General features: G+C 38.8%; 2 protein-coding genes across 3 annotated transcripts in view; one reads left to right on the plus strand and one right to left on the minus strand.

Moving 5' to 3' along the window:
• The window catches only part of Myo1d (myosin ID), a 300,654-nt gene that overhangs the window by 133,844 nt on the left and 144,074 nt on the right, over positions 1-22,736 (minus strand). The window contains exon 17 of one of the 2 annotated variants that reach the window (XM_021231130.2): positions 11,823-12,416. The exons of the other annotated variant lie outside the window; for it this stretch is intronic. Within the exon in view, the coding sequence (XP_021086789.1) occupies positions 12,405-12,416 (12 nt within the window). The 3' untranslated portion in view covers positions 11,823-12,404. Of the gene's footprint in view, positions 1-11,822; positions 12,417-22,736 lie in introns of those variants that run through there. 2 annotated transcript variants of the gene reach the window in all.
• On the plus strand, positions 7,366-7,866 carry LOC101841098 (dynein light chain 1, cytoplasmic-like). Its single transcript, XM_005076974.4, has one exon. The coding sequence runs from the start codon at positions 7,366-7,368 to the stop codon at positions 7,633-7,635; it is 270 nt and encodes an 89-aa protein (XP_005077031.1). The 3' UTR covers positions 7,636-7,866.

Genomic DNA, 22,736 nt, shown 5'->3' on the forward strand with positions numbered 1-22,736 from the left:
GTGCTGCTCCATTGGGTATTACTTCATGCTTCCATCTACAAGATGGGTTGCACCCACGGTTTGTATCCTGTACCCAGTCTTCTAGCTACCCAGGAGGAACAGGAAGGGGGGTCTCAATTTTGGTTCCTTGTTGGTATAGTCTTTCATTAATTCTCAGAAATAAACACTTCTCTACATTTTGAGGCATATGGCTTGTGGCTTGATATTCATTTTCCATATCTGGAGAGCATTTCTTGGTTCAGGTATAACAGTAATTGCTAGTAGATGCTTCCCCATTTCTCACCCAATTCTGGACATACCAGAGGCAGGGAAGAGAGAAAGTTCTGCCAACTTTTCTTGCTGGGAGAAGGGATCTTTTAGGTGGAAAAAGGGCTCTCAGCAGAAGTCTGGGTGTTATAAGCCTCCTTGGCTCTGTTTTAATAGTGAACGATACTTTCAAAGCAGCCAGGACTTTTCAGAACCCCACCCCCTGCACTTCTCCATGCTCCAGTTTTCTCTTTGAAGAACATATTGATTTTTTTTGTACCTTTTATCCAACTGGGTCCAATTTTTCTTTTTTCTGATGATATTTCTGCAAGTTTATAATATGAAGTTGTACCTGTTTGGCTTCAGAGTGGAGGACATATTCTTTAGGACTCCTTAGAGAACGTGGCTCATGCATTTTTCTTCATAATTACAGTATGATATTTACTTTGAAAGCATATTGTCCCTGCTTCACAAACAAAGCATCTCATTAAGAAGACTGTCTCATGAATTCTCATGTGTCTATGTGGAGGAGCTGATGCTGATTTTTCTCTCCAGCGGTTAGCAGGATCAAAATTATGGCATAGACCATGTGTGTTGGCACACATCTTTAATCCCTTTAATCCCTTTTAGAGGCAGAAGCAGGCTGATCTCTGCTTTTGAGGCTAGCCTATTTTACAGAGCAAGTTCCAGGACAGTCAGGGCTACAAAGAGAAATCCTGTCTCAAAAAAAATTAAGGTATAAAAGTTTTCCATTTTTCAACCCTGTCTCAAAAAACCAAAAACAAAAAAGGATTTTCATTTTTCATATCTGTTTAAAGCTGCACAAACCTTTTCAATTTTAGAAAACAATTAGATTTACTCATTTTATGTGTGAGCCTGTATTTGACCTGCAAGTTGTGCACCACATGTGTGCTTGGTGCCTTTGGAGGTCAGAAGAGGATATCAGATGCTCTGGAGCTGGACAGATGGGTGCTGGGAATTTAACTCGGGTTCTCTACAAGAGCAAGAAGTGCTCTTTACTGCTGAGCCACCTCTCCAGCTCTACTGTTGGTTTGTTCAAGTGTCACATGAAGCTTATCTCTGTAGAGGACTTTGATGATAGAATATATAAAGCAAAAGATTAAATGTTATATTCCACAACCAAATGCTTATTATGCATTTGCACATGCCTGAAAGGCTTAATCAACAAGGGAATCCAAAGGAATCCCACTGAAAGCACTTTTTGTTTATTCTTTTGACAGGGTCTCATGTAGCACAGGCTGGTCTCAAATCCTCTTTGCAACCAAGGATGGCCTTTACTTCCCAAGTATTGGGATTACAGACATGAACTACCATATACCCAGTTAAAAGCATTTTAATGGCCGGGAAGTGGTGACACACGACTTTAATCCCAGCATTCAGAAGGCAGAGGCAGGTGGATCTCTGTGAGTTTGAGGTCAGCCTGGTCTACAGAGTGAGTTTCAGGACAGCCAAGGCATGTTACATGGAGAAACCCTGACTCAGAAAAAAAAAGCATTTTAACAAGCTGGGTTGGGTGGCTCAAGTTTACAGGAGAATCAGGAGTTCAAGGTCATCCTTGGTTACACAGTGAGATTGTCTCAAAAATTAAGCAGCATATTAATATTTAGAAAAATGAGATCCTGTCTCAAAAAACAAACAAGTAAGTGTTGGGAAGGAAGTTTTAATCCCATGGAAAGAGAGTAAAGACCATCACCCAAATTAGCCAAATTTATATCAAGCTTTATTATATGTGTACAATATAACTGGTCATGTGACTACTTCTCCCTAAATGTGGGATTTGAGAGGTCAGCCCTGAACATAGAAGTGGGGTTTTCATAGTCTCCAAACTGCAAGGTTTCCAAGGGAATTTTGATTACATAGGAACTTATCTCATGGGGGTGGAGGTCAGGGTATCATGTATGGACCATGGCAAAATCCAAAAAATGGGTCAAGGCATGGTTAAACTCAAGTTTTACAGTACACAGAAATGAACTTATTTTGAACTTATAAAAGAATGACTACTGATTTTAAGATGGAGTCAGGCTGGTTCATCAGAAGGGAACTGTATAAAAAGATCCAAGTGGGACTAGCCAGATACTAGAAGACATGTCCTGGTTAAGTAGAAGGAAAAATGCAGAGAGCAGAGCCACAGGGATGGCTAACAGCCTTTTAGGCCAGAGGGAAGCAGGAGTATCCCACAGGAGCAGGGCACCAGGGTAGCACCATACACATCCTATTTAGATCCCAAATTGCATCACATCTCTGCCTCAAGATGTGCCTCTCTATGTTCCTTATGACAAAAGCCACAGTCCTCCAATGGCCTCCCTGGTACCACTCCCTGTCTTTCCCCATCTCCTACTGTATCCTGGTTTGTCCCAGCGACACTAATTTCCAGGCTGCACCCTGAACTATCCAGGGACCCACACTTCAGACTCTTCATTCTAGCTATTCCTTGCTTGGGATGATCTTCTCCCAGGTGCCACATGGGTGACATGTTTATTTGTGTGTATTTGTTCAGCTGTTGCCATCCTGGTGAAGAGTTCAACTTGTCCCCATTCTCCTTTCCTGGTACTCTTGACTCCCCTCTTCTCATGTTCAATTTCTTCTCTTATCACTTTCCAATACATTGTGTCATTGACTTGCTGGAGTGCTCCCCAGACTCTTCCCCTCTAGAAACCAGCTTCTACCAGACAAGAGATCTTTGTCTTTGTTCAAGGCTGTATCTCACCGCCATGGCAATTCCAAGTCACTCAGGGAGGAGCTCGTCCTTGCTTGTTGAAGATTCCATTAGAGGCACATTGTCTCTGTTCCACACACAACATCTCACTTTCCATCAGCATATGGCCTTCAGTGTTATTTTTCACCCTGTTCCTGTACTGCACCTTCTATGTATAAACCCTTCCTTCCATTTGCTTGGAACTCAGTGCTATGTGCCAGAAGCATTCCTTCGGTGTTTGGGGATCTTGGCTATAATACTCAAGATAGCCCAATTGGAAACTCTGTTCATGAGCTTTGTGGATGGTGGACGTCGATGCAGTGGCTGGGGACTAGCCATTTGTGAGGGATTCTGGAATGTAAATATGGCAAAGAGCTTTTCTCTTTGCTACTAGGTTTCTCTGAGTGAGGGAGAGAGAGAGAGAGAGAGAGAGAGAGAGAGAGAGAGAGAGAGAGAGAGAGAGAGAGAGAGAGAGAAGGTGCGTGCCTCTTTCTTCACTATCTATTCTTTCGTTTACTATCTTTGGATTCAGTATTGTGTCTTTTCCCCGAGACTGGTGTCCTCAAGCCCAGGACTTGTCTGAGTCACCTTTAGAATTGTCTTCAGAGAGTAAACTTGGTGCCATCTATGAGAATGAGATTGAGGGAGTCACCAGCTTTTTGGTGTCTGGAAGTAGCCCTGGTGGTCCTTTCTTTACATAACTTTTTTACTAGTCTCTTTCTTCAGGTGTCTCCTTCATCCTTCTATGCAGAAGCCATCTGGTCCTTCTCATAGCTCTGGGAGATGCACTGACAGCTTTTGTTGTCTGCAGACTCTTTGATTTCTCCACCTTCTTGGGGGAGTTACTACCTGTTCACTTCCAAAGGCTGCTCCTGTCTCTTGTCTGCTGTCATGTGCACTATGGATCTGCTTGTCCTTGTGGCTTTATTTGAGGTTCATAACCACCCTGTTATTTCAGGGGTATGGAGAGTAGATATAAACAGAATCTCCACCTGTAGTCAGGGTTTCACAGCACCATCTGGAATCTGCATTCCTTTGGTTCACATGTCCTCAGCAGTCAGGCATTTCAAAGCAACATCTGGAACCCATTACAGGTCAATTATGAACCTTTGCTTCAGTTTCAGAAGAAGCCGGCCTTCCTCACGTGTTGTTTTTATTTTTATTCTAGTTGTCATGGGCACTGAGTCTTTTTGTCTTATGGTTAGTATAAACCACTACCTCAGACCTTTCTAGTGCTCTCTAAAGTGGGTATTCTCCTGGTTTCCATATCTATAATTCTTCAAAATGTAGCATCCTAGGTCATCCATGCTTAGGGACAATTTTTAGAGGGTCTTTCTTCATTTCTATACTCAAATGCCCATCTAATTACTTTGACAGGTTTTATCTTTTAAAGAATGGTAGTGGTCAAGAGAGCATATTTAAGAACAAGGTTGAACTTTGAGCAAACTGTAAAACACATATAATTTAATCACTGATACTCATATACTCTGCCCAATTTAGAATATGACAGTTGTATCCAATTTGGCCTCTTCTATGAAGTATTTAGAAAGGATTTTGTAAAAAGATTTATTTATTATAGTGTTCTGCCTGCATGTATGCCTATAGGCCAGAAGAGGGCGCAAGATCCCATTACAGATGGTTGTAAGCCACCATGTGGTTGTTGAGAATTGAATGTAGGACCTCTGGAAGAGCAGCCAGTGCTTGTAACCACTGAGCCATCTCTCCAGCTATAGAAAGGATTTTTAAAATTAATTTTTTTGGTTAGCACAGGAGAAGGTAGGGTTCACAGTGGTATTTTCATCCACATACAGAATTATATTTTGTTCTTGTTCTTCCTCCACTGCCCTCTCCTAGCTCCTTCACTGATTCCTTCATTCCCTCAATAGACCTCTCTTCTGCTTTCATGTCACATCTTATTGTTTGCCCAGGAGTTACTTTAAAGCGAGGCTCAAAGACAGAAAAATTCATCTTTTCCTAAAATATCTCTCTGAGGAACAAAATTAATAAAGACCCGGTGTGCTATTTTAAAACATTTTTTTAAATCAAAATGTCAGGTTAGTATGTATCAAGAAGATAAAATCTAGTGAGTATAATTTGTGCTTTCAGTATAATTCCTGAAACAATGCTCCTCAGTATTTATATAAACTAATAATATTCCAAGATGACCGATGGGAAAAATCTAAAAAGCAATGAGCTAATTAAATCTTCAATCAATAAACAAATGTAAAATGATTTTTAAAAAGGAGACACGGAGAAGCACATGTAAATGCTATCATTGTAAGATGTCCTCATGAGCCAAACTATTGTCTCGATGGAGTGGGGTGGGGTGGGAAGATTTGTCTGGTAGAACATAATTTAGAAATGATTGGGCTGGAGAGATGGCTCCTGGGTTAGGAGCACTGGCTACTCTTCCAGAGGACCTGGGTTCAATTCCCAGTACCCACATGGCAGATCACAGCTGTCTGTAACTCCAGTTCTAGGCGGTCTGATACCCTCATACAGACACACATGCAGGCAAAACACCAATGCATGTGAAATAAGAAGAAGTAAGTTTTAAAAAAAAGAAATGATCATTCTGGGCTGGAGAGATGGTTCAGTAAGCAAAGTGCTTGATACTCAAGCATGAGGAACCAAGTTTGAATTCCTGAAACCCACACAAAGCCAGACGCAGAAGCACAGACATCTATAATCCCAGTGCTCCTGCAGAGATGGAAGGCAGAGACAGGGGAATCCTGGTCCCTTGAAGGTCAGCTAGTCTGGTACACAGCAGAAAAAAAACAAACAAAAACCAAGAGACCCTGTTTCAAACAAGGTGAAAGGCAAAGATTGACAGTTGAAGTTCATGACTTCCACACATGGTATGGTATGTGTGCACCAACACACACACACACACACACACACACACACACACACACACACACACACACACACTCCATCCTTGAGTTGCTGTAACAGAGTCTGGAACACTATCTGAGGAGGCAGGAACCGTTGTTTTGAACGTGTATATTTGCCCAGATCTCTTAGCTGACACTCGTGTGCAGGCTACTGTTGCTCATAAGTGACTCCAGCATGGCATTGACAGGATCTGACAATCTCATTGCAGTTCTAACTCAGGAAGTACCGATCTTTTAGTCAATTACACTAAGGGTACATCTCAACATTAGCCCTATCAAAACCTAAAGTGCAGCTATTTTGCAGACAAAAACCAAAATTGCTTCAGTTAACAGGCTTAGTAATTCTGAGGGACTGATATTAGGACTCAGTTTTGCTCAAAATGAAACACTCTGTGGAGCTGTATTGAAGTAACTGCTTGCTTTTGTTTGGCTTCTTGAAAGCAAAGACACAAAATTGATAGTTCACCTTTACAGTCTTTCAGGTCAAGACACCTGTACATTGCTTTTTGACAGAGAACTATAGTGTTTTGGTCAAGTCTTATGAGTTTGAGATGATCCAAAGCAGTATCCTGGAATGTTTCAACTTTGTCTCCTCAAGAAAAAAATTACCTACTACATCTTTGAGTCAGACGCTTACAAATTTTTCAGTTTTGAGTGGTTCCCTGGATAATCAAAAACCAAGAACCCAGAACCAGCCAAAGGCACATCTTTCTTTTGTAGAATTCCCATAGTGAATTCTGAAACAGGCATTTTGCAATGTTCCTTTAAGAGGGGGTTTAACATTAATTAAGTTTGGAAGCCGGACACAAACTCCTTTTTTGGGAATTTAAAACACACATTAGCATATTAGATACCTTGAGATGTTCTAGATTCATAAGTCTCTCATATACATTATATAACATTTATATTTTTAACACATACTCGACTACCGACATTTCTGTATATATAGACATCTCATTTTGAACACAATCAGGATGTGCCTCTCTAAAACATATTTTGGCACAGGGAAAGAAACCAAGAAAAGCAAATTCAGGGAGGTCCTCCACCACCTGCCTGAAAGTAGGTCATAAGTTTCTCCAGTGGGAAAGGGACCCTCCTTCTACCAGGAAGACAAGAATACTCAGCTCATCAGGGAAGGCCCTATGCTCAGAAGCATTTGCATCAGGGCTGAAAGGCCCATCTTCCATCCTCTCCCTCCTCTAGTTCTTGATTCCTTACTGCCTGCCCAGTCTACAAAACCCCATGCCCCCTTTCTCTTGTCTAGTGCACACTGTATTGCCTTTTGCTGAAGTGGTACCACCTTCTCATTTAACCGCTTCCCCTTTAGGTTTTCCAATACTTTCTTTTTGTGAAGTTCCTATGCACATAAAATACTAACATCAATAAAACTAGTAAGATTGAGAAGCGCCAAGGCTTTGGTAATGACCAGCTCCCCTCTGCTGCCTGAGCGGCGCCAGCACCTTCCTCGGGAGCTCCCAGCAGCCGCCTGGCTCCTGCTCCACGGCAATCATGTGCAACCGGAAGGTGGTGATCAAAAATGCAGACATGTCAGAAGAGATGCAGCAAGACTCGGTGGAGTGCGCTACTCAGGCGTTGGAGAAGTACAACATAGAAAAGGATAGTGCGGCCCATATCAAGACGGAGTTTGACGAGAAGTACAACCCCACCTGGCACTGCACTGTGGGGCGGAACTTCGGTAGTTACAGGACACATGAAACCAAACACTTCATCTACTTCTACCTGGGTCAGGTGGCCATTCCTCTGTTCAAATCTGGTTAAAAGCATGGACTGTGTCAAACACCCAGTGATCCATCCAAAAACAAGGACTGCATCCTAAATTCCAAATACCAGAGCCTGACTCTTCAGCCTTGCTATGGGAACACCTCGTTTGAATCTGTTTTGTGCAGGGCATCATGCTCTGTACGAGTTTGTGGTTATAAATAATTAGTAAAACAGCTTACATTTGTATTTATTTTCTAGTCCATACTTCTGTACCCCATTTTTTCTCCCTTAGGCCATTCCTTTAAAGTAAATCTGTTGGAGATGTGAAAAAAAAACTTGTAAGCTTTTCTTCTGCTAACCTTTGTCATTTAGCTTATAGGCCCCAGCTGCTAGATTTCAATGGGTAGGGAGGAAAAGTTATCCCTCCTTTACTATTTCCAAAGGACCATATATTTTATTTATTTACCTTTTTAGGAAACAATGCATTAAAATAAAGACAATTATTCAAATAATGAAATAAAGAGTAGTTATACCAGAAAATGAAAACTATTATTATGGACCAAGCTTACTGTGAGCAGAGTAAACACTTAGAAAACTATACCAACATTTTCCAATTTTTATAGCTGTATTATAGTTATGAAAGAGGATGTCTTTGTTTTTAGAAAACACAATGAAGTATTATGGTAATGACATATAGTATCTGGAATTCTCCTTAAATAGTCAAGTACGAATGTACTCAAAAATTCTGTATGCAGCTATGTCTCTGTATATACACAAAGGGACCTAAGAGCAAGTATGACAAAGCGAATATACAAAAAAATTTAGCATTTATAGGTTTTCTATAAATCTATAATAATCTCCAAATAAAACAAATTAAAAATTATTTTTAGGTGACAGAGAAGCTGAAGGATATATTTCTAACAAATTTTCCATAAGTAAAAATGGTTTTTACATGTGTGCATGTACATGCACATACAGACACACCCATATTTATAGTTGAAGTAGTAGGCTAATGAGATTGCTCAGCAGGTAAAGGTGCCATCTGCCAAGCCTGATGACCTGATTTTGATCCCTGGAACACACATGGTGGAGAAGAAAACAGACTCCCCAAAACTGTTCTCTGGTTTCTACACTGTACAATGGCATGCATGTGCCCATAGATATAAATGCACAAATAATTAATGCACAAACATTTAAAATCGAAATAGTGATCTAATGTTCTTTATTTATCTGTGCTTTCGGAACACAGATGGAGGTACAAACAGCAAACTGAAAATAATACTGAGTGTTTGAGTATGTAAACGAGTCTATACTAGTTAAGCAAATTGGAAATTAAGAACAGTAAGCTAATTATTATTGACTTTATTCTGGAGTTATATATAGAGTGATGCACAGGGATATACTCATACTGAGTCACATTAGAACCTGAGGAGAAAGGGAAGAAAAGTCAAGACAGTGGATCTTGCTTTTATTTAAAATTCTGAGTTTTGGCCACAGATACCCCCCCCACCTCATTGATTTGAGTTTTAAAAATATCGTGATGAAAATAGTCTATCTTGATCATGTTTTTGACACCACCTTAAATTTTATATCAGTGCAGTGTCTTACTCATATAACAGTAGTCCTTCATATAACAACTAACTGGGACTAATATGTAAGGTGGTTTATACAAGCTATCTTATTCAATTCTCTTAGTGGTCTAAACAGACAGACATTTTGAGGATGTACTCTGGATCTCACAGCAAACACTAAAAACTGTATCTCAGGGTGGTCTAGTTCTGAGAACTGATCATAGTGTCTCCTGAAGGAGTCACACTGGAAGCAACTGCAATGTACACAGGGCAGTGCTTATCATTTGATTTTCTCTCTGAGAAGGAGATCTGAGCTTTCTGTAACAATCAGCAGGAGTGCTGGTTTCAAACACAGCCCAGGCTACATTCTTCATGTGAAGGCAGACAATCCTCAAATCCAAAGTCTGAATTGACATGCTCTTTTTATGGCACAAACAGAACTTTTATTGTGAACTTTACTGAGAAGAGGTGTACAGTGCTGTGATAAAGAGAGAGATGGAAAGGGATTTATACACTACAGCTAAGGCACTTACCAAAAGGTAGACCATGGTTTGTTGTCAAGCCATATGCCCCGAGAATTCTGACTTATCTCTCGGTTAGAAAGGGAAATATTTTAGTTTTACTTAGGGCTTTCTTCACTATGCTCCATCAGAGGAATTACACAACAAAGTCAGGGTTTTCATAAGAGAGTGAACTTCACTTTGGTAAATGGTTTTGATGGATGAAAATGTATGACCTAAATTTTGGTGATACAAAAAGTTGACTAAATGATAGGTGAATGATTTTCACTTAGCACTCACAAAAAAGTTAACTAAGAATTAACCATGAACATCATTTTGGAAAAACATGGTATTTGAAGTTGGTAATTATTTTACTTCTTAGCATATAGGTCCAATTGAGATACTAAATATTCATCAGCAGTAATTAATTTTTAATGGGAAAAAGAACAAATAACATTTACTATATGCCTAAAGGCATGAGAGTTAGACTCCAGCAATAATATTATCTTTCAGGCAGCTTAAGTTTCCATATCTAAATATCAGTTATATTTCTATTGCTGCATTAGTTGGAAAATACTTTGTATCTTTATAAAACACTGGCATTTAGATTTTTCTTTCAACCTTTTTCGACTTGTAAAATATTATGGCAGCTAGAGATGTACCAAAAACCTATGGATGTCTTTTTCATTCTATAAGCCACTGTCAAATGTCTGTTCTTGAGGGAACACAAAGGGAAGACTGGACTCCTGTGTATCCGTGTATTCCTGAGGTTACCAGAAGCAACCGACTCCTTTAAAAGTAAGATCTGAGTCAGCAGGCTCCAGTGATGCCTGGTCATGTTTACTAAGGCATTATCCTCAGTAATAGAGATGTGGACTCATAGAGTAACAGAGGAACCATCCACAGAAAATGTGGTGTACCCACCATTAAATTTTATTCAGTCATGGAGAATGAGATGATCTCATTGGCAGGAAAATAGATGGAACTGGGGATCACACTCTAGGTGAAATAAGCCAGACCCACACAATTACAATATCTTTTTCATGTTTGGATCCTATATAGCGCGCGCGCACGCACACACACACACACACACTGAACGTAGAAGGAAGTCTATTTGGGAAGAGGAGGAAAACTAGCAGGGAGGAGGTCAGGAGAAGGAAATGGTGAATGTGGTCAAAATACATGATATATTTGATTATCACTGTCTTTATTAAGCCCATTTCCCAACTCTACCTCTTTTTCAAGACAGGGTCTCACTATGTAGCTCTGGCTACCCTAGAATCTAAGAGTCCACTTTGTCTCCATCTCTTGAGTGCTGGGCACATGCCACCATGCCTGGTCTTTCACTACTATTGCTTTTTACTAAAAATCGCTTTAAAAGGCTCCAGCCATATAAAGTGTCCAGTACCTTAGAGCCGTTGCTGCTAGGAAGTCCAGCACTGCTAAGGTGGACAGCTCCCTGACTGGTTCTTCAGGGATAGAGAGGCTTCAGGTGCTGACCATCTTATTTATACTGGATGGTTAACTAGGAACTTTACCACCGATCCTAACAGCTCCTGCTCATGACCATGTGTCATCTCAAAGGTCTCTTTGCCATGGCCTAGTGGAGTGATGGAAAACAGGGCAGTAGCACTCATCTTGTGCTAGGCATTTGACTAATTAAGGACAGGCATTTTAAGAGGGCTTACTTAAGTTTTGGCTTGATTATAAATGTGCTGTTTTTTTCTCTTATTAATCATAAAAAGTAGTAAATGAACGTAGGATAAGTGTGGACATACATTAATACACTTCCATTCTTAAATGTTTGGTTTGGGATCAGGTTTCAGTCCTATGAACCAATCTTCTGCAGAGATGTTCAAATGATAGTCACAGTTTTTGCTAGCAGCTTGGCTATGGCATAGGCAATGGAGGATTGTGCCAGAAGGTTGTTTGTTAAGACACCAGAGTTCTTGAACATAGTTTGGTATTTCAACATAGCACCATTAACCACTATGACAATGAAGCTGGATGAATATACTTCTTGAGAGAGCATTTCAGATTCCGAGGAAAAACAATAACCTGGAAAAGATCTCTTATTTAAGTATGCTTCATCCTTATTACTTCCTTTCTTAGATTGTAACTGATGTTAAGGGGGGTGGGGAATGGCAGGTGAAGGAACTCATTATGGACAAGAACCTTTCAACAATGCAAGTTTATACAAACAAGTTGAACATAAAAAGGTCAAATAAGAGGACCAATACTAGTCACCAGTAAATTACAACAACAACAACAACAACAACAATAACAACAAGATACTGCTCAGGGACCACAGCTTGGCTGTCTGGGCATGTGGTTTATCACACAGCAGAAGACAATCAGTGCATCATGTACTTCATGCTAGACCACTGTGCTGATACAAAGAAATTCTACTGTACTTGAAAGATATAAAGGGAAATACTGAACTTGCTCAGTGATGTCTAAGTGTTATATCTGCACACAGACGTTACCTATCTTTATTAATGAAAATCCTGGGCTAAGGAAGTAGTTCAGCTGATAGAGTGCTCATATAGCATGCATGAGGCCCCTGAGTTTGATCTGTAATCCTGCATAAAACACATATGGTGGTTTATGCTTGTATTCTCAGCTCTCTCTGTGTGTATACCTGTATTCTCAGGCATGTGTATGTGTGTGGGGGGGGTGGGGATAGGTAGAGGTAGCATGATCAGAAGTTCAAAGTCATCTTCTTTTTTCATTGTAAGTTGGAGGGCATCCTGGACTACATTAGACTCTGTCTCAAAACAAAAACAAAATACAAAGTAAAACAAAACAAAAAATAGAGCAAATTCTACTTATACTTTTGAAATATAACCTTATACTTTTGAAAAATCCTACTGTCTATTTCTTTCCAAAGAAATGTTTTGTAACATATTTTTGAAATTTGAGGTTTCCTAGTCATATATTAAGAACATAAAATAATGCCAACAAGAATGATTGATTTTTCTATTACTGTTGCCATCTACCACTTTGCACATAAACTTATACTTCATTAGCCATTTGTAATTCCATTTTTAATCTTTGCATTTCTTTTATCTGTTTTTCTTAGTTTTCAATTTCCTTTTTATTTGTGTAGAGTCTTTACAAAGGAAGATAGTATTCTTGTAAGTCACATTTTAATTATTTTCCCAGTAAATATGTTGGTATTATTTATGTAATGCTTCCTTACAGAAATCATTACATTTTAAGAAATGAAGTCAAGTACATTTGGTTTTTTTATGTCTATATATTTCACACAAAACTGAGGTCACATAACAATCGTCACATTGTCTGTAATGCTTTTTGTTTGTCCATGTGATCACATATTCTATAATATGGCTCTGGATGGTCCCTATAGTACACAATCCAATGGAACACTTAATACCCTGTTGTGAGCATTTACCAATGTTTTCTTTCTTTGCAGTTATAAATAACCACTATCTTCTTATGTAAAGTCATGTGTACAAATGGTTCATATCAGGGTTTCTAGAAGTGGAATTGTGTTTCAGAAGTACTCATTTCCAAATAAAAAAGCAGGAGGTATATTTGGGGTACGTTTAAGTCATACACTAATACATTTTTATTCATGAATGCTTAGTTTGAGCAACAGTGTTCAGTCAATAAACAGTTACAGAGAATTAACTAAACTGAAATTATTACAATGATTAAATTACTTTAATTATAGTGTCATTCATTTAAAGTTTCACTATCCATTTGATAAAAATTATAATTTTTTTTACCATTTCAGACGTGTGTATATGTATACCTGCATGTGTGAGCACATGTGCACAAGGGGGTGCATGCATGTAGATGCCCAGTTCATGCAGGCAATCATCCTTAACAGCTCTTTCACTTTATTAATTGAAGCAAGGTCTCACAATCAAACCCAGAGCTTGCTGATACTGCTGGTGAGTTTGCTCTTGGAATCTCTTATCTCTGTGCATTCAGAAACTGGAATTACAGGTGGACTACCACACTCACCTAACATTTTACATGAGTTCTGGAGATCCAAACTCTGGTCCTAACAAAGCACTTTAATCACTAAGCAATATCCCTACCCACTCCCCAAATATTTTTAGACAGTGTCTCACTGTGTAATCCAGGCTGCCCTCAAGCTCAGGATCATCCAGCCTCATCTTCTGGAGTGCTGGGATTATAGGTTTGCACCTCCATATCTGGCTTGAAATTTTTGTTTTGAAAACAGTTTCTTAATTTTTTTAAAAAGCCATCACATACATATAATTTCACATAACAACTGCAAGACTTTTGTATATGTAATAAGCTAGCCTTCTTTTATATTTGCTAAGACTGCATTTTGCCTTTTACCACACCCTTGATATAATTATTAGTTCACGACAATAAAACATGACAGGTGTTTTACTTAGTGTTTCTGGGAAAAATCAAAACAAAACAAAACCCCCACTATTCCCATGTCTTCTGAAACTGTGCAAGGATTTAGTAGTGCCTTTTCCCTTTTACAGTAAGCTGAGTTGTTGAAATTGTTAACTACAGTCTTGCAACCACAAGGGGGAGTGAGATCAAGCAAGGAGGTGGTATTTCCTATGCCAGTCTGGGTGGGCAATTTTCTGTTTCTGCAACAGGAACCGTGTAGTGATATGCTTTGAGAATTAAGAGCTGTAAATGTCTAGGCAGGAACAGGTATCAACATTTGGCTTTCTCAATTCTTGGGTTGCTGCTATATTTAGAAATGCTGTCCCTCATCTAAAATCAACTATATGTCCATAAAATGATTTTATGCTTTTCTTAAGATGTAAACTACATGGGGATGGGAGTTCTCACGGCCAGGGCTTTTATCTCTTAAACACCTTATGAATGGCAGTTAGTAGTGTACATTGTAAAGGTTATCCACAATTTTAAAGTGTGCAATGCTCATAAGAGCTCTAGATTCTTTGGAATGCAAATCAATCGTCAGCTACAGCTGATAGACACAATAAATGCGGACTTACTTCTATGTGACCAGGCATGGTATTAATCAGCTCCCTTCTGATCAGGCATTAAGAAGGGTTAATATCAAATTTTCATGACAAATATCTCTGAAACAGGTGCAAAAAGTCACTGGGAAATAAGCTGGGGAGATGAGCAGAAATAGACAGATATACAGCTGGGTGCATCCACATACTAAAACTTCTTGATTATAGAAGACTGAAGCTATAGTGGAGAGTCCACCACAGTCAACACACCAGTCAAGTCAGCAGTTTCATGAAAAGTCAGGAACACCTACCTCAACTTCAGACAGCCTTTCCAATAAACACCAGTACTAAACTGCCTACAGTTATTTCTGTATATGAGCCAAGGAATTATTTTAGAATCATAAAAATCTACCTTCCTTTTTGGTCCCCCCCCCACTGCCACTGCTTGTCATGGGACTCTCCCACAGCTGCCCTCAGTTGCCCTTACAGAAAACTAAATCCAAACCCGAGCTCCAGCTGACACCTTGCAGAGATAAACCCTGCTGCACTGAGCCTCGAAGGAACAGACATATGCAAGGTGGTGGGAGTGCAGACAGCCAGGGTGCTGCATGAAAGGTCTTCAAATGAACAACTTCTTTCTTTGCAGGATCTTTGCCTGTGTATTTCTCTGGCTTTAGTCATTTTCTCTTTGATCTAATCCGTGGGTCAGATCTTGTCATCCTTTAAGCCTCCTCAGAGGTTTTCACAGACCACCCTGGCTACAAGCATCCTGGTCCTGTGGGACCTTCCTCCACAACATTCTACACTTTGTAGTTATTTCTTTGTTCACATCTTGACGAAAATGTATGCTTCACAAAGACAAGGTCTATTTCTGCCTCACTCAGGACTGTATTCCCAAAGAGCACCTGGTGGTAAATATATGTCTTAAATTAATCATTATTGGCCTGAATAAACTAAGTGTATTTATTATACATGAGAGTTGCTTGTCTGAGAAAAGGTCATATGGGAGTTTGACCTGCAAGAAGGGCTCAATAATTGTGGGGTTATCTTGGAAGAAAGAGTTCATCCTTCCACATCCACGAGGAAGAGCCAAACCACTCTGAAATGTTCAGGACAGTAGAGAGCTGGTGGTAGTCATGTTCTTCTTAAGCAGCAGAGAACTTCAAGAGCAGTGCTGATGGCCACAGTTCTAGAGCAGTCTAGTGTGAATAAACATCAACACGAAAGACAACTGTCTACCAAGAGGGAGAGAGAGAGCTGACAAATGGAAAAGTCTGTGTTCTGGTGAGCATCCCTTTCACAGCAAAAGGATTTCATAAAAAATGTAAAACCTTCATGTTAAGCTATCTCCCAGTATCAAATGTAGATATCAAGTGCCTATTTCCATGTTCATTTCAGTTTTAGGATTTTAATGAAAAATTCATTTTCTTTCCTTTTTTCTGACAAGATGCAACACTCAAGAGTCATTCATCAAGTGACTAAGGAAAATGCACACCCTATTCTCTCTTTGGAAGTGAAATGACTGAGGAAAAAGCCCACGAGCTCTACTTTGTATTGTTTCTGCATTCACTGGGCCTGTGAGAAAAACAATTCCTTTTAACACTTGAATGAAGAGAAGCAGGGGAGGGAAAACTGGGAATTCTATAAAAACTAAAATAAACAAAATTTACTGACTAGTTCTATACTGGTTCTGAAGTTAGCAAAAATCTATAAATAAAAACATCATAATAAACCAAAGTTATTGACCTAAAGCTTAAATGACTCAATTAACTTCTATAGTTGTTAGGATGATATGGGGTTTTTATTTCCAAGTTTTTAAAAATAAAGTTAATAAAATTAAAAAAGTTATATTAAATTATACTTATTTTAAAATTATCATTCCAAAAGAGAAGCCATCTTTGGGTTATGTTGGATTAGCTAGCTCCCCAACACTTTTTTTTTTTTTTTTTGCTGGGAATTGAACTCAGGACCTCTGGAAGAGCAGCCAGTGCTCTTAACCACAGAGCCATCTCTCCAGCCCTAGCTCCCCAACACTTTTGACAAAGGTGACAAGAGAAGGCACAACCATGAACACGGCCCTGGCTTCATTGTAGCTGCTGTGGGAACTTCCTTTGGAGAGGTGACCCAGTAGGCTATGGACTCTTGAGAGTCATGATATTGCAGAGACAGGTGACTCAGGGAATTTTTGGAGTTTCCATGCTTATGGAGATTTAGCCTCTAAACTTTAAAAACAGTGTTTTCAAGGTTCTTCTCATCTGAGAATATATTTATTTGGTTAGACCAAGAGCATGATAAACATAGCTCATTAGTCATCTAGTAAGAGGCAGAGAAAACTGTACTTTCACTAAATAATTTGTTTTCCCACATACTTCTGCTGCTGACTTAGACTTGGGTCACAGTTATCTTCAAACACCCTGTAATTAGTTATGTTACAGTCCAGCAAGCACTGACTTTTTCCTTCCTGTCCTTCATGGATGGACCTGTTGATGTGACCTGCTTTTGGCCAATGGGATGGACATGAACATAACCCAAAGATCTTAAAATATGCTTATGTCAGCTTTGTCTTCTCTATGAAAAGAATATGGTCCTATAAAGCACTAAATTCAGAAAAATGAACCACACATGGCACCAACCTGTATGTAGGATGGACTGGCCAAGCTCCAGAAATAAGCAAGAAACACATTCTGTTCCATTCACTAAGTTCTAGGTAGTATAGCAGGCTAAATAATGGATTCTAAAAGATGTCTTCTTTTTCAATCCCTGAAACCTGTTACTTCAGTCAGGAGGTAAGTTTGAAGACCCCATTTCCATTTTTACTGGATGCTTCCAAATGTAAAGTCAAGATTCTTAACACCAGTTCAAATAAAAGGATCTCAAATGAAACTATGCAAAGGAATTCAGTAAGTGCAATGATCATTTCTCTCCCACATCTTTTCTTCTTCATATATTGTGGTTGACAGGAAATCAGCTAGCACATGTGTAGTGGGAAAGTGCCATTTCTTTACAAATCATCACCATGGAGGGTGTTTCCTATTTTTCTGTGAGTCTATTTACAATAACTATTTTTTACTTAGGAGGCACATGGAACTGAATTTTATTCAACTGTTCCACAGAAAAGCACAGTCTCCACACTGTACACTGCAGAAAACTAAGAGGGCAGACATTATTTATCTAGTAGATTCAATTCACTTTTAAGAGAAATAAATCTCCTTAGGCCTTTCCCTCTAATTTTGTTAGAATGGGTTCCAAAAGAGTAGTGAAGAACCTCACGTGTGAATTTACAAGTGAAATCTAGTCTGTAAATTCCTTGCTAGGTAAATAGACTAAAGACTGTTGGCTTGTCAAATGGTAATGAAGAAAATATGTACCCAGGTGACACAACTTCATCCAGATGTTTCAGACTAAAAAAATTAGACAACAATATTTATAGGCTGAGCTTTTTTTTTTTTTTTTTTTTTTTTTTTTTTTTTGGTTTTTTGAGACAGGGTTTCTCTGTATTGTTTTGGAGGCTGTCCTGAAACTCGCTCTGTAGACCAGGCTGGCCTTGAACTCACAGAGATCCACATGCCTCTGCCTCCAGAGTGCTGGGATTAAAGGTGTGCGCCACCAACGCCCGGCTAGGCTGAGCTTTTAAGAGATAATTGACATTAATACTGTACATATTTTACATGGCAATAAACAGCCCAAGAATTTATATGACTAAGGATTTTGACACAGGTTGTATATCCTGGATTATCTGGTTGGATCCTAAATGAAATCATGTAATTCGCAAGGATGTGGCAGTGGGAGAATTGAAGATGTGGGAATGGACAGCTGTTTCCATGAAGGTAGATGGCAAGGATAGGAACTGGAAACAATGTATCCAAAGCCACAGAATGGAAGTATCTATCAGAAGCTGGAAGAGGAAGGGGATTTATTTCCTTCACCTCTGGAGAGAATGCTACCTTGCTAACAGCTTGTTTTGGCTCAGTACACTGAATTAATACTTTCTTCTAGAACTGTGAAAAAATACATGTTTGTTGTTTTAAGCCATCATGTTTGTAACAATCATTTCCAGTAGTCCTAGGCACTAATAATGTGGTTATACAGCACAGTTGTGGCAATAATTTCAGCAAATCCAAATCAGCAATATTAGTATTAACAATAACAGAAAGAGTGCTTACAGAGTACTCAAATGATGTCAAACATTTTAGCTCATTTAATACTTGTAACTATACTCTTTTACAGATAAGAAAACTGAGCCATACATGATCTAAACATGATGTCCTGTGGAGCTGAGACTGGAACCCAATGCCTTATGGTAAACAAAAGTGAAGAACTATCTGTGGCCAGGGAGAACCAGAGTGAAGGCTAGAAATCAGCAAGAAGTTAATGATTCTTTTTTTTTTTTTTTTTCGAGACAGGGTTTCTCTGTGGCTTTGGAGGCTGTCCTGGAACTAGCTCTTGTAGACCAGGCTGGTCTCGAACTCACAGAGATCCTCCTGCCTCTGCCTCCCGAGTGCTGGGATTAAAGGCATGCACCACCAACGCCCGGCGTTAATGATTCTTAAACTCAGGAAGAATTAAAACTTTGAGACTTTTTCTCATTTGAGGATGATTCTTGCACATACTAAATACTCCATTTGCTTGGTACTTGAATGTACACAAATAGCTCCGAAGTACTTACTAGTATCTGTGCTTTCATATATAAGACAGCTAGTTAGTAAAAACCAGATTGCACCAGGCACTATGCTGGTGGCCTTGTGTGGAAGCCAATCACTCACGTCTCAGGATGCTATTCACTTAACTACTGCTAACATAGTTGAAGAGATGAATTAGATATGCAAAGTTAGTAGACGGTTTAAGTTTTAGATACTGGGTAAAGAATACAGAAATTATAAAACACAACAAGCACTTTGTTTTTTGAGCTAAGTTCTTATAAATCACATGGTAACAGATTCTCTGCCCTTACACCTCATGGCATACTTTAGGGAAATTGACACCTGTAGCATACTCTCAGGGGTCATACAATCCCTAAGATTGCACTTTTTCCTCATTCAAGAAAGGAAATGCTAGTTTTAGCTGGGTGGTGGTGGTGCATGCCTTTAATCCCAGCACTTGGGAGGCAGAGATAGATGAATCTCTGTGAGTTCAAGGCCAGCCTGGTCTATAGATTGAGTTCCAGGACAGGCTCCAAAGATACAGAGAAACCCTGTCTTGAAAAAACAAATAATAACAACAAAACCAATAAAAAAGAAAGCATCAGCTTGAAAGAAATGACCTCAAATCAGTCCTATTTATGACTCACAATGGATAGCTTATCAGTAACATATTTCCCACATGGTCTCACACTTATGACAAATGTGCCTCATCAACTCTATAATTTTACAGATAAAAGTGAGGATGATCTAGAGCATGAATCTAAATCCTGTAACTAACATCAGGCTCATGGGCTCTGCCTCACACTGAATCCACTATCTTGACCCCCAAATGACAACCAGAGGAGAGAAGTAAAGATGGCTATTTAGATGCTTTCACTGGGAGGATTACAGTGGAAGACATTATCATTTGAAGAACACTGAGAACCAGTGGGCAGCACATGCAAAAGCCTGCTGGTGAGATACAGATACATCAGCAGATTCGGTAGAGTGAAACAATGACATGAGAGGAGATGTAGTTGGTTGAATGAGATGCTGAAGAGTCTGCTTTTTAATTTTGTGGGAGACTGCAGGGTTTATGAATAGATGAACAGCATCACTGACTCAGGCTATGGTGTTGTAAGGTTAATAGTTAAGAAAGGAAGCTTGGAAGGTCATTCAAGCTGGCGTGTTAATGCAGCTGGTTTTCATGGTGCATGAAACATGACTCTGGGGTTTAAAACTGTGCGTAAGAGAGAGTTGGACATTGACTGTGCTGATGTTATCTTTAATAAAAATAAAAATATATTAATTTTAATAAAAACATTAATTAAAAATTTAGGCTGAGATAATGAGATTATAGCTATATGCTGTTTCTATTTGTAACCTGTTCATTTAAAGCTCAATAAACTCACAAAGTACATAGCCTGTAAAATGAATTTAAATGATGCTTGATTATATCTTAGTTCTTCAAGAATATCCATCATCAACTTACTTTCTCCAAATGGTTCATTTTCTAGCCATACAAATACAAAACCATTTAAGATAGCTGACTATCTTTAGTTAACGTAAGAGTTTGCAACTCTAATTTAAATGAAATATCCTGAGTAAATATCTTATTTTACAATTAGATTACTCTTTTTCTCTCTCTCTCTCCTTCCTTCTTTCTTTCTTTTTGAGACAAGGTTTCACCGTATACCCTGGTTGACCTGGAACTTACTATATAGACCATGCTGGACTCAAACTTACAGAAATCCATCTGCTTCTGCCCCCTAAATGCTGGGATTAAGGGAATATACCACCATAACCAAAGTAATTAGATTCTCTTAAAAAAAGTCTTATTGCTCTATTAAATTTGAATAGACCATGATGTTTGGCAACATTAACACATCCCAACAAAACTAATGGATAAAAATAGTCCTAAACTTTCTTTATTTATGAATAAAGTCCTGCCCCCCAAGTGAGTCATCAATTCTACTTCATTTATGGTGAGTGAGTGGGTAGATAGTTCCAGAATGAACAGCATAGCTAAAAGAAAGCAAACTTAGCATCTTATTATATAGTATTTATTTTTGCCTACTATTGATCATGAACATTTTGATGTTCTTATTTTTTTACATAATTATTGTTAATAGTTGCATGGTTTTCTGTTGCACAGATGTATAATATATACAACCAGTGTCAATATTTCCCATTTTTTACTTTCATAAGAAATATTACAAGGAAAATTTTAATTACAAATAAATTTTAATTACATTTAAAGAATTTCTTTAATATTAATTACTAGAAGTATAGTAGCTAGAATAGAGGCAAACATATCTTTAGATTTTTTAAAACATACTGCTAAATTACCCCTTGAAAAGTTCTCACCTCTTAACATGTGTATGAAATATGCATGTGTACATGTCTAAATACAAACATGCTTGTAAGTGGGCAAGCATAGCTGTTCTCACACATGTGAAGACTAATTGTTGACACTGGGTGTCTTCACCTATTGCTTTCTGCCACTTTTTTTGAGAATGTAACTGAACCTGGAGCTCATCGGTTTAGCTACACTGGAAGTTTCTGACTCACACAGAACTCTTGGTAGTAATTTTATACATTTGCTAAGCAAGAGAAAGAAGACAAAGCACACTAGCACTGCAGTGCTCACACTTAAACTACATATATCTTTTTACAAACTCACTTTGTTAAACAGTTAATGAACTATGTGAAAAAATTAAGTATGCTAGAGAGTACTTTTCAACTGCACTAGGGATATGGTTCAACGCAAAGCAAATGTTGAGGTCTGGGGTCCATGCCCAGCACACCTCACAGAACCCCCCCACCAAAACAACAACAACAAAACAAGTAAACAAACCCCCCAAAACTAAAAATTCTTTACTTCACAGGGCAGTTATTCTCCACAAAGCAGTAAATAGCCTTTATGATAAAATATTTGGATCTTCACAAGAATCAGAGAAGGCCAACCAAGCAGTGAGGCAGAGGTGTAGGCAGGAGAGGGAAACAAGTATGTTAGAAAGCCCAAACTGAAGATGGCTTCTGGAGCTGAGTATAAAGCCCAGTGCTTCCTGGCTGTTTCAATAAAGGGTTGCAAGCTTAATGAGTTGCAAGGATTACATGATTTCGTAGGCATGTTTAATAAGACAGGTAACTAAAATAAATACTCTTTGCACCCAAATATGCCCTTTGTATCTTTAAACAATCATTTCTGTTAGGGAAAGAGCAAAAATGAATTGCTCAGCAGCAACTCGATGGCTTTTGTCTGGTGTGCCTGTGCACATCTCCAGCTACACTTGTGATTTTATGTTTCTTATTCATGAGCTTGCTCCTCTGAGTATGGGGTAGCACGAATATTGTGATTTAGTGTAAACATCTATTCACTAAATCCCTTTCCTTTTACTAATGAATGCTTTACAAAGAGTCAATCTTTCAAGCTCATAGCAATTAAAGAAGAAAAGAGCAATGAAAATGTAGTCTGTTTCCACCCCTCCCCCATTTCCCTGATACCACCTATAGGGGCCAGAC

This window comes from Mesocricetus auratus, unplaced genomic scaffold, assembly GCF_017639785.1.
Source record: "Mesocricetus auratus isolate SY011 unplaced genomic scaffold, BCM_Maur_2.0 Super-Scaffold_100007, whole genome shotgun sequence".
NCBI classification, from domain to species: domain Eukaryota; kingdom Metazoa; phylum Chordata; class Mammalia; order Rodentia; family Cricetidae; genus Mesocricetus; species Mesocricetus auratus.

Excerpts from the sequence above, each read along its gene's own strand:
- LOC101841098 (XM_005076974.4), top strand. The coding sequence starts at position 7,366 with ATGTGCAACCGGAAGGTGGTGATCAAAAATGCAGACATGTCAGAAGAG.